Genomic DNA, 11,679 nt, shown 5'->3' with positions numbered 1-11,679 from the left:
CTATCTTGAAACTCCTACTTGTATAGTGGCTAATGCCGTTTTGTTTTCAGTTTTGAAGTTTCGGTTCGGCTCAGAAGAAAAAATCTTCAAATTTTGGCACTTGATTTCTTCCTTGATTATTTTGGACAAGATTTTGTTACAAAGTCTGGCGAAGTTCAAACTCAAAAAACAAACGGGTAAGTTGGTTTCATTTGACTAATTCTTTGAAATTTCAATTTTAGTTTCCCTTGGGTCATGATTGTAAGTATGTAAGAACAGATTCCATGAGTGTAAAACGTCTTCAGCTGAATTACCCCTTTTGTGTACATAAATAAAATGCATGGAGATGATTGTAAATCAAACGTATAAGACCAACATAAAATGGAACACAATGCAAACAAATACTTCTAAGCTTGAAGGGAATCAGCAGATCCTTCGAAATTGGCAGCGGGATGTTGAAGGAAATCAGCAGATCGAGAAACAATCTTGAAGTTATGTTCCGGCCAAACATCGATTCAAACATGCGCTTCTTCTTATCAAGTATGGCATTTGTTTCAGAATTTTCATTTTTGAGTGATGATTAGTTCATCTGGGCATCTTTGTACTATCTTTTGAATGATGCTGAAGTTATTTCTAAAGAAAAGCATTTGTAGTTTTAACCCAAAAAGAGGAAAGAAACAATTATTTTCACTTTGTGGAGAGAAACTCTGTTGAAACTAATATATTGTTTCAGTGGCACCACTGATAGTATAAATGATTTCCATGCATGTTAGTATATCGCCTTTTTATAAATAGTTCTCACTTGGTGTCACTGGTTGCACAAAGAATCGCACTATTTTCTGGGGTTTCTATTGGATTTAAAATATATGCTCAATTTGCAGCACTAAAACATGGTTTAGAAATTCATCATAAAATTTATTGAAGTGTTAATTGGGTTCCAAATCATCAATAGGACACTTGCCTCTTTCCATAGAGGATCGTTGAATTCAACAAAGTATTTGAAACATGACTTGTTCATTATTTGTACGTTCAAATAATTTAGTTGGTTAAGTGAATTTATACGAAATTATGGATTTGTTTTCCTCTTTTTTCATGATCTGTTTATTATTTGTACATTCAAATAATTCAACGAATTCACACGGAAGTCTAGATTTGTTTTCCTCTCTCCTTATAATCAAGTCTCAAATTCAGCTTACGTCTTTTTCAATATTAAAAAGATGCAACTCCAGTCCTTTTTTGGGAGGTCAAAGTCGTATTGTAAATCATAACCAGTCTATTTCCATTTCTTTAGTATAGATAGACTTAGGCCTGGTTTGGTACTGAGGTGATTTTGAAAAAAGCTGGAATAAAAAAAAGCTGGGAGCTTTTTTACAGTTTTGGGTGAAAAAAAGCAAAAAACAAGAAGCGGCAAAACCCAGCTTTGAAAAACCGGTTTTTTTTCACATCTGTTTTACATAAAAGTTTACCAAATATTATAATACTGCTTTTTTTTTTTTTTTTTCAAAAGCATTTTTACAAAAAAGTTTACCAAACACTCTGCTACTTTATTTCACAGCTGCTTATTCTCACAGCACAGCAGGAGCAGCTTTTTTTTAAAGCACAGTAATACCAAACCAGCCCTTTGTCTTACGATGAGTGTGATACAGTGCTACATATATATTCTACCAAATCTACCCACAAACACGTGCAAAGTTCTAGTTAATAACTTTATGCTCACATTGCTAAAACTTCCATGGACCAAAATCATAGTTACAAGCGGTGATGGGTTGCTTTGATGGTTAAGATCTTTCTATGCCACCATACCGCGTTCCGAATTTAAATTTGTCTAGTAAACTAGAACAAAATATCATTTGTAATAAAAAATAAAAAACCGTATAACTTTGACTGACGACACTTCGTAATTAGATTTAGAGATCATAATCTTCAACGGAAATGCTAAAGCACCCCTGATGATCACCGCCATTGCCAAACCCCTGCCCTCCTCCCCAGCTGCTCATAGAAGTAGAAGTAGGAGTCGAAGTCGAAGTCTCTCCAACATAACCATTTTCCCAAAACTCAGCCGTCTCAACCGCATTGCTTCCAGTTTCGGCTGGCTGCGGCGGCGGGGACTTGTTGGCAATCAGCTGAGCATCCACTGCCATGCCAGCATCCGAAGCTGCCTTCTGCACCGACCTGGGCGACATATCATCCCTCACACAAGACGGTAACATCAACGGGAAGTTAAGGCCTTCCAACGTGGAAGGTCGACGCAAGCAATAATACCCAACGTCTCGAGCCACCGCTGCCGCCTCTGCGGTGGAGAAGGTACCTAACCAAAGCCGGTCTTGGGTCCCCGGAACTCGGATTTCGGACACCCACTTGCCCCATTTTCGTTGGCGCACCCCCTTGAGTTTTCTGTTTGATGTGCTGCATGGAGTACTCCCGCTTTCTTCCGAACTGTAACTCATGATGATGATGATATATATGTGTAAAACTATATATATATATATATATATATATATATATGTATGTATAATATGAACTTTCTATTCTGAGTTCTGACTTGTCTGCGTAAGTAGCTAGTAAGGAAGATGTGGGAAAACGTTCCGACTGAATCTGTGAATGAAAAAGGCCAATGGAAGTGTTTATATAGGTTGAACAACTACGAGAGTCAAGAGGTGCAATAATTAATTAATTGGGTAGCAGTAGCATATCATGTGCGAGGGAGGGGAAGGTCAAAATATTCAAAGGTCAAAGTATAAGAGGGGTTTAACTAGAAGCGGTATGGACGGTGAGAGACACCGAGTCAAGATACGGATATACGTCGACTGGATTCAGTGCAATGATAGGGATATATATTGAATGGATTCGTAATACATAATAATACATTGTTAGGTTTCGAATAAAATTGAGATTTAATTATAAAATTAATATTAGAGAAAGTTAACTTAATTATTTTTTATGATGTTAGATTTATACTCTGAATACTTCGATCACGTATGATAAATTTTCAAATTTAATACGCGGATAACACAATTGAGTGATGTGAAATACGTATGATCGTTGGACTTCACGTGATAATAACCTACTTGATATCATAAGTAATTTTACTTGTTTATAAATAATTAAACTATTTCTTAACGACTCGTAACTCTTCATTATTAGACTAAAACAGTAAAGATAAACACGTTTTATGTCAATTGGGCTACTAAAGTCTAAAACAGAGTATATAGAAGGTATTTTATTTCCTACACACACGTGGTTAATTAAGGTGAGCATGAAAGCCGAGTTTTGAGAGAAATTTCATTATGTTCCGAACACGGGTGATACACTATGTATTATTATATAAGTGGCGGAATGTTTTATTTTTAAGTTGTTAATTTTTTAATACAAATATCTCACCACTTATATAGTGACCTACAGTGTACCATCCCGTATTCTGAGCACACTAAAAAATCTCGCATGGCTGAGATTTAGGATTAGAAATACATGTCGGGAATGAGTAATCGACTTTGGGGGAGTTTAATAAAAATACTACTTTCACTATATATATATGTTATCTTTATAATAGAGATAGGACTCTTCTTTAAGTATTGCTTAATGTGCTTTTTTCTACACATTATTTTGCTTGCAAAATTGATCAACAAATTTGATTTACCTAATGTTACTCCTATTAAAGAAATAATGCAAATAATCGTACAAACATGTGTTAAATGTAGCATTACTTGTAGTTTAAGTACGAGAGGAAGTCATGTCAGAAATTATCTTGGAATCTTTGAGAATTTGGTTTGACGAGGGGTTGGCGTGCGAGGTTGGCATTCGATGCATATTACCTCAACCAGTTTATCACGGCGGTGTTTTAAATTTAACTAAAGGACCAAGTCCAAGCAAAATCCTTTGCCGGTTCAAAACATGAAAATATAAGGTTTGGTCGGTAAGTGGAACCCAAAAATTACCCAAATTGCACAATCTTGTTTGCATGTGCTAACCCATGAAACGCACAACGTTGAAATTCAAATATGTTTTGCTCGTAGCTGGTTTCCCTCTCCTACAAACGCACTCATTCCAAATTAGATCCCTCCAATGTTGTGCGATCCCCTTGACCAAATTGATGCTTCTCTACTATATATATATCAATTTTATAAACCATGTTTTAAATCCACATGTTGTCCTTAAAAGGAAGTTTTATTGAAGTTGTCACGTGCACATTATTTGCTTTTGGTTGCGTAATACTAGTAGGAAATATTTTCAGTGTACTTAAAACACGATTCGATACACCAAAGGTGTGTAGTCAATTTGGATATCAGAGGATTTTAATAGACTTTTTTAAGTGACAAATTTCAACATGATTTTAATAGATTCTACAATTCCATATGAATTTTGACAGATTATTATGGATTTCTATTATAGATTTCTATGAATTTGTAATGATTTCTTTCATGGATTTGTTAGGATTTCTTTTTTTACTTTTACGACATAAATTCATTTTTCAGTCCCTTTCTCATTTGAATTGTGATTTCTTTACGAAAAATAATTTTAACTAACCAAAACAAGTAGTGCTTCTTAAATCAAATGTCTCAGAATTAACCCTTTTTCCTCATCAATTGATTAGTTCATAATGTGTTGCAGTCTAAGTCCAACTACCAAAATAAATAGGCTTTGTAAGATGCTTGCACCCTTACACAAACATGATTACACGAAAAAGAACAGAAAGCTTGAATTGGCAATAAGATTCTTTGTAGTAATTTCCAAGAGTTCAATTAACATGGTAAAAAATTAACACATTCTGATAGAACGCATAATCATTACAAGAACTGCTAGTAGCCATTAACACTTCCCCTCAAAGCATTACAAGAAATACTATTCCATAGTCCAAAATAAAGGAAATGAAAAAACTAAGAAAATATTGTACAATTCAAAAATTCAAGTTTGCAACTAGGACGGTGAGGGATGAACGTGAAAGGATATCAGGTTGGCAAATTCTATGTTTGGAAGAAAATGAAAAGTGAGAAAGAAAGATCGAGTTGCAGAATGGAAAGAGAGAGAGCAAGAGGGTTGAAAAAAAATTCTAGGGGTGAAGGTTGGGTTTTGTTATGCTTAAGCAATTTTGGCTGGTTCCATGACATCATGTCAAGAGGGAAAATGTTTGAACAGGTGGAGCTGAATCTCTCCATAAACGGACAAAAACTACCTTTTTAGTGTTTATGTCAACTATTTTTGGGCATTGATTGATACTGCTAAAGGTCTTGCTTTGGCCTGCTTAACAAACCCTGTGAATTTGAATCCTGCATTCATTGAAATACTTGGCATTTAATACAAAGAGTAGATTTTTGTTAATTTGAATTCTGCATTCATTGACATACTTGGCATTTAAGACAAAGAGTAGATTTTTGACTCAAAATTCCATGGAAGACTTCCGCGTGGCTTTTGGGGATTCAAAGAGTTAATGAGTTGGCCTAATCAACATATTTTTTAGTATGTTCAGAGAAAATTTTATGCACCGAAATTTCGTTGGAAATTATGGTGAAATGACTTTTTAGTATGTTGTCAATATATGATTAATTTTCAAAGAGTTAATGGGTTAGCCTAATCAACATATTTTCTAATATGTTTCGAGAAAATCTTATGCATCGAAATTTTCGATTGTTAAATTTTTATTTAACAATTTAATAACGAAGATTTACTCGTGGGAAATTCTGGTGAAATGACTTTTTAGTATATTGTCGATATATGATTAATTTTCAAATCTCAATTGCTGAAATAATCACTGGAAGTGAAATGACATTAGAAAGAGAAAAGAACAAACGTACCCCAGTTCTTCTTGCTACCTAGAATTCCATGCAGAAAAACAGCCGTTGGAGGCTCAGGTAACGACCTGTCCACAACCACAGCCGGACTCCATTTTACCTGCAAACTATGACTATTCAGATATGTGATTATGCAAAAACAATAAACATAAACTATGCGGCTACTCCTCATGATTTCTCATCTTCACTGACTAGCGCATTTGAGATTGCTCCTCAATTTAGTTTTGTTAAATTTTAACATAGGTAGTGGGGCAGAACAAAAGTACGCAATTTTTATATAAATGGGTTAGAATCTGAACAACAATTGCATCAAGTTCTCAATCATAAACTCACTATATGTCACCGTATCAGGAGATTAAGGAATACAAAGCCTTACGTGTGCTCCTTGAACAAGATCAAATGCCTGCCAAATAAAAACAAAACAAAAAAAAATGTTATTAAGTAGCCTGAAACTTCATAACATAATCTACATTCCAAAGAAGACAAACATTTACAATTTGTTTTAAGTCACTGTGGAAAAGTAGTTTTATATGGGCTTTTTAGCTAAAATGGTACCTAAGATTTGCATAACTCCTTACTTTAGTCCCTGAAATTTCAAATCAATAGAAATGGTCCCTGAGATTGTCCACCATCCATCGTTTTGGTCATTCCATTAAAAACTCCGTTAAGTGTTTCGGAGCTCTTGGCTGGAATTTTGGGCAATTTTCAAAGTTTCGTAACTCAATCGTTTCTTAACCAAATTCGACCCATAATATATCAAATGAAGATAGGAAAGTGGAGAATAAGATTATATCATTTGGAAGCCCAATGGTTGCCGGATATGGTTGGAAAATAGTCTCAACGTTGACCGGTCCGAGGGAAAACTGGAAAACTCGCCGGAAACTGAGCAAACTTTAAACGCTCATAACTTCTTAAATACTCAACGAAATTAAGTGATTCAAAAACGAAAATCATACTTCTTGATGAGACAAAGAGAATGGTATCTTTTTCAGTGGCTAACTCGCCATGTTTTGACTGAAAAATGGCTCGAAAGTAGCTTACTTGAGACCAAGACAACCATTTTCGAGTCGTTTTCCGGAAAAACCATGGAGAGTTAGCTGTTGAAAAAGGTACCATCGTCTCTTCTAGAAGTATGATTTTCATTTTTGAATCACTTGATTTCGTTTAGTATTGAAGAAGTTATGAACATTTAAAGTTTGCTAGTTTCCGGCGAGTTTTCCAATTTTCCCTCGGACCAACCAACTTTGAGGCTATTTTCCGATAATATCTAGTAACCATTGGGCTTTCAAATAGGTATAATTTTATTTTACACTTTTCTATCTTCATTTTGATAGATTATGGGTCGAATTTGGTTAAAAAATGATTGAGTTACGAAGCTTTGAAAATTGCCAGACACTTAACGGAGTTTTTAACAGAATGACCAAAATGATGGATAGTGGACAATCTTAGGGACCACTTCTATTGATTTGAAATCTCAGGGATCAAAGTAAGGAGTTATGCAAACATCAGGGACCATTTTGGGTAAAAAAACTTTTAGATACCAGGATGTCGGAAGGCTTGGAAAAATTTCTACTTTGTGCAATCTTCGCATCAACTAATGCCATACGAACACCGGAATGCTTATCAGACTTGCCCAAGTGACCAACTACTAATTGATTCTATATCAAGAAGAGGAAAAGAGGAAGGAAAAAAAAGTGATTGTCAAATAGAATTTTGGTCTCAAAAACAAAGAATATTAAACTACTACAAATTCGAAACTTAAACCACAGCAGGCCCACATCAAAATTAGTAAAAAATGATCATTTATAAATGATAGTTTTCTTGAATGTAATCCAAATTCCTTGATTAAACCCACATAAAATATAACAAATTTGAACAAATAAATCTTTAAAAAAAAAAAAAAAAAAAAAAGGTGCAACACTTGGAACTTCACAACCAATCAAGGCTAAGGCATTGGGGCTCGTCCGATCACTGTAGCTGAGCCTACCATGCATGAAGGTAGAAAGAAGAGATCTTCCCCGCCTGCTTAGGAAATATCGGCTGAGAAAAAGCTGAAGACTTATTCCACTGCCCGTGAAGGTTCGTCGGCTGCCCCCAAGCTCGTGATTGACTTGACTTCCTCCAAGGGCGAGAAAGAAGAGGTTGTTAGATCTATGCCAATGACGCCTTCCATTTATTGCTGACAGGAATGCTTAACATAGAAGTTTTGACGTGCCCCCAGTGCTCGAAATTTGTGCCAAAACGTCTGTCGGGGGCTAAGTCTGCTTTACCTTCATAATTGTTACCATGAAGAGCGATAAGGTGGACTCTACTGCCAAAGTGGTGCCAAAATCCTCTCCCCTTGCTGCTGGGTTTGATTCGCCTGCTGAAAAGAAGGAGACTGCTTGCCTGGGTAGTTGTGAGAAGTCCACCAAGTTTGTTTCTGGGGAAGTTGCTAAGACTTGTGCGCTTTTGAGACCAGATATGCTCGAGCACATGGATGTGTATTCCAAGTTTGTTGATGGTGTCAAAGGGGTTGTTGACCCAAGTTCCTTTGTGAAGCATACGACTGAGTATGGGAAGATTGATCTGCTGGCTATGATGCAGAAAACGACGATTTTAGCAACTGAGTCTATGCTCCTTAATCAAGAAGATACCAAGGTTGCCAAAGAGGTGGCAAGGAATGTGGCAGCCGAAGCTTACTCCTCGGTTGAGAAAGTCAAAAGGTTGGAATTTGAGCTTGCCACTTTGAAGGGGTCTAATATATTTGCCCCTACTTCTCTACAGCTTAAGACTGCTCGCCAGAAGATCATGGATTTGAAGACTAGGCTTGATACGATTCAAGTTAAGTATGAAAGTTCAGAGAAAGAGATCGGGTGTTACATACCTCAGATTCAAGACCTTGAGCGTGCTGTCTCCAAGCTCCGCTCTGCTGCTTACGCAAAGGTTGAAGAATTGATCACTGCTTATAACCAAGTGATCCACTTTAAAAAGGTCGTTGATAGGCTTGAACCTCAAGTGTTGGAGTTCCAGGGTGCTTCGAAGAACAATGACAATCTAAAGAAGGAAATGGAGGAACTGCAGCGCGTGCTGGTCTGCTCGAGGAGAATGAGTAGTTGAAGGGTTCGAGGTTTCGCTTACTCATAGTCAAGTTGATTTCTACAAGCTGGGTTATGTAGACTGACACGCCCCGACCCCGATATTCCCCGAATACCAGGATAGGCACATGTTAGCCGACACCCGAGGGTGATGAAAGCCATTTATTGAGTGCAAATACTGAAAATAAGGGATAAATAAGACTTATAAATATAAAAGAACAATGAATATGCAATTAAGGAACGTGTTCAGAGCGCACATTTAATCTAGAACACTAAAAGAAATAATATAAAATTTTAATGGGTCCTACGCTGAGATGATTGGAAGATGCCGATGCGGAAGTGCCTTGACGTCAGGATTGTACGCCTTGCTTCTAAGTCCTGAAGGGGACACAAAACAAACATAAGTGGACCAAGTTGATATATATATATATATATATATATATATAATGAAACAGTTATCAACATACTAACCCCCAAGTTTGATGAAAACACATATATCATGATAAACATAGGTTTTTCGAAATCTAGCATGTTGTGCAATGTCTTAAATCATAACTTGTATATATAATAATCACTAGTGAATGTCCGATAACCCCTAGGCCCGCCCCATGCCGGCTCCCCGTCTCTGAGCAGACAATCAGAGGAAAATGCACTCCAAGCCCCATGCCGGCTCCCCATTCCTGTGCTAAATAGCCAGAGGAAACACACTTCAGGCCCTATGCCAACACTAAACCGTCGCCCGGGACGGACTGGATCTATCCCTACGTCCCGTAGCGGAAAGAACCACTAGGTAAGTACAAAACCAGTGAACATACATATATTGAAAATCAACTTCATAGTATAAAGTCATCCATCATCTATACTATAAAGAAGTGTTCTAAACATGTTCTAAATATCATATCGTCATCCATTGGATATTCTATAAGAATATAGGTTATAGGAAAAATAGTAATAATTCAAACTAGCCTCAATAAGCATGTTATCTCATAAAACATTTCATAAAACATAGTCATCAAATCATGCTTTTCATGTATGCATTTCTACTATCAAAACATGCATTTTTATAAGGGGTCCACTCACAGATACTTAGCTGCTAAAGAGCCACTCGACCAGTGGAGACAGAACGCCACAATAAATTGCCCCTAAGCACATAAAGGGTACATTTAGTCAAACTCTATTCAAACGAATTAATTTGAGAAAACAGACGTCTGAAACGAGTACAGGACGTCGAAATTAGCCTAGGAGGGGTCTCGGACGAAAACCCAAAAAGTCAACATTGACGGGTCAAAGTCAAGGTCAACGCTGACGTTGACCAGGTCAACGGTCAGACCGGGTCAAAGTCAACGGATCTGGGTCAAGGGTTTTGGATTGGACCGGGTTGGGCCTAAAGGGTTTGGGTCTAATGGGTTTGAGGGTTTAAATAAATGGGTTTAGGGTTTACGGGCCGAATGTCCTAAAGGAAACGGGCCAAAGGCCTTTAATTTAAATAGGAATAAAAATAAAACAAAACTAAAAAGAAATGGGCTTCGGCTTAGTGATCCGGCCCAAAGGCCTAGGTTTGGATTTCAAACTTGGGCTTCGGTAATTGGGTTGGATTTAAAAAGATAACGGGCCTAAGGCCCTAGGTTTGGCACGGCCCAAAGGGCCTGGTTCAAAAGGATCTGGGCTTGAAAGCCCGGTTTGAGTTCAGAACATGGGCCGCCGAACCCAATTGAAAGAGAAGGCTGGAATTCGGCCAGAAAGTTCTTTAACTTTGAACGTTCGTAACTTTGTCAAAACTCAATGAAATCAAGTGATTCAAAAACGAAAGTTGTAGTTCTCGAAGAGACGAAGAGAATGCAATGTCACACGACATCTAACTCGCTGTGGTTTGGCTGGAAAATACCTCGAAAGCCTCAAAGGTCGTTGGAAACTGGGTAAGATTCAAATGGATATAACTTCTTCAATACTCCATGAAATTGGGTGAAACAAAAAGGAAAGTTGTAGTACTCGGCAAGACAAAGAGATTGATACCTTGTACGCTGGCAAAATGGCCGTGGTTTGGCCAAAAATTGCCTCGAAAGTGGCAGTGCTCGCCTGAAAATTGGGGAAAGCTCCTTGAGTTGTTTTCACGTCCAAACCTTCACCAAAGACCATACTTTACTAAACCTTCTAGACTACGTGGAAGGAAGATGGAAGGGTGCTTTTCACTTACCTTGTCGGAAATCACGTGCACCGTGATTGTGCACAATGATAAGAAGAGAGATCGCAGGGTGGTGAGGGAGAGAATGATGAAGATGATGGTGAAGTTCTCCTGTTGGCTGTGCATGTGTATGTATGGGTGCGCGTGTGTTCTGGTCGGAGAGAAATGCATTGAGAGGGAGAGATAGAAATGAGACAGAGAGAGAGCTCGAGGAGAATGAGAGAAGAGAGAGAGGCGAAAGGCTCGGGGGACAAAATCAAGGGGTGGGCCTTTGGGCACACCATTTAAGACCCAAAAACTATTTTTAAAAGGAAAGTATCCTCCAAACTTAATGAAAATACAAAAATACTTTTTTTGTTTCGTAAATCTCTGGACGGGTTGTTACATAAACTATCTCTTTGGGTGGCTGTCGAGTTTTCTAATAAAAACTTTGAGACCTTCTCCATTTCTACGGGCGGGTTTTGCTCATAAGTTGCGCACGACCCGCATTTGACAGTGTTTCTACACACACGATATCTATATACTATCAATATGATGAGAAAGAAAAAGGGTCTCTTTGTTTGGACTTTACCATATTTGGGCCCAATTTTTTCCCAAAGAGAGAAAAATGGATAAATTGATAATTGTATGGCATTGGCATGCTTTTGGTGGAAAT

The 11,679-nt window shown here is 37.4% G+C and overlaps 1 protein-coding gene across 1 annotated transcript; it reads right to left on the bottom strand.

The window, feature by feature from the left end:
* Positions 1-1,671: 1,671 nt before the first annotated feature.
* LOC103928184 (ethylene-responsive transcription factor ERF019-like) lies at positions 1,672-2,464 on the bottom strand. Its single transcript, XM_048581746.1, has one exon. It carries the CDS (start codon positions 2,424-2,426, stop codon positions 1,887-1,889), a length of 540 nt encoding a protein of 179 aa, XP_048437703.1. The 5' UTR covers positions 2,427-2,464; the 3' UTR covers positions 1,672-1,886.
* Positions 2,465-11,679: the final 9,215 nt, after the last annotated feature.

This window comes from the organism of the source record quoted next, unplaced genomic scaffold (assembly GCF_019419815.1).
Source record: "Pyrus x bretschneideri cultivar Hongxiangsu unplaced genomic scaffold, Pyrus_bretschneideri_v1 Contig17, whole genome shotgun sequence".
Classification (NCBI taxonomy): Eukaryota; Viridiplantae; Streptophyta; class Magnoliopsida; order Rosales; family Rosaceae; genus Pyrus; species Pyrus x bretschneideri.
Note: the sequence above shows the minus strand (reverse complement) of the source record. Positions and strands in the feature narration are given on the sequence as shown.

What these genes read in the sequence shown, in the direction of transcription:
- LOC103928184 (XM_048581746.1), bottom strand. Translation starts at nt 2,426, where the DNA reads ATGAGTTACAGTTCGGAAGAAAGCGGGAGTACTCCATGCAGCACATCA.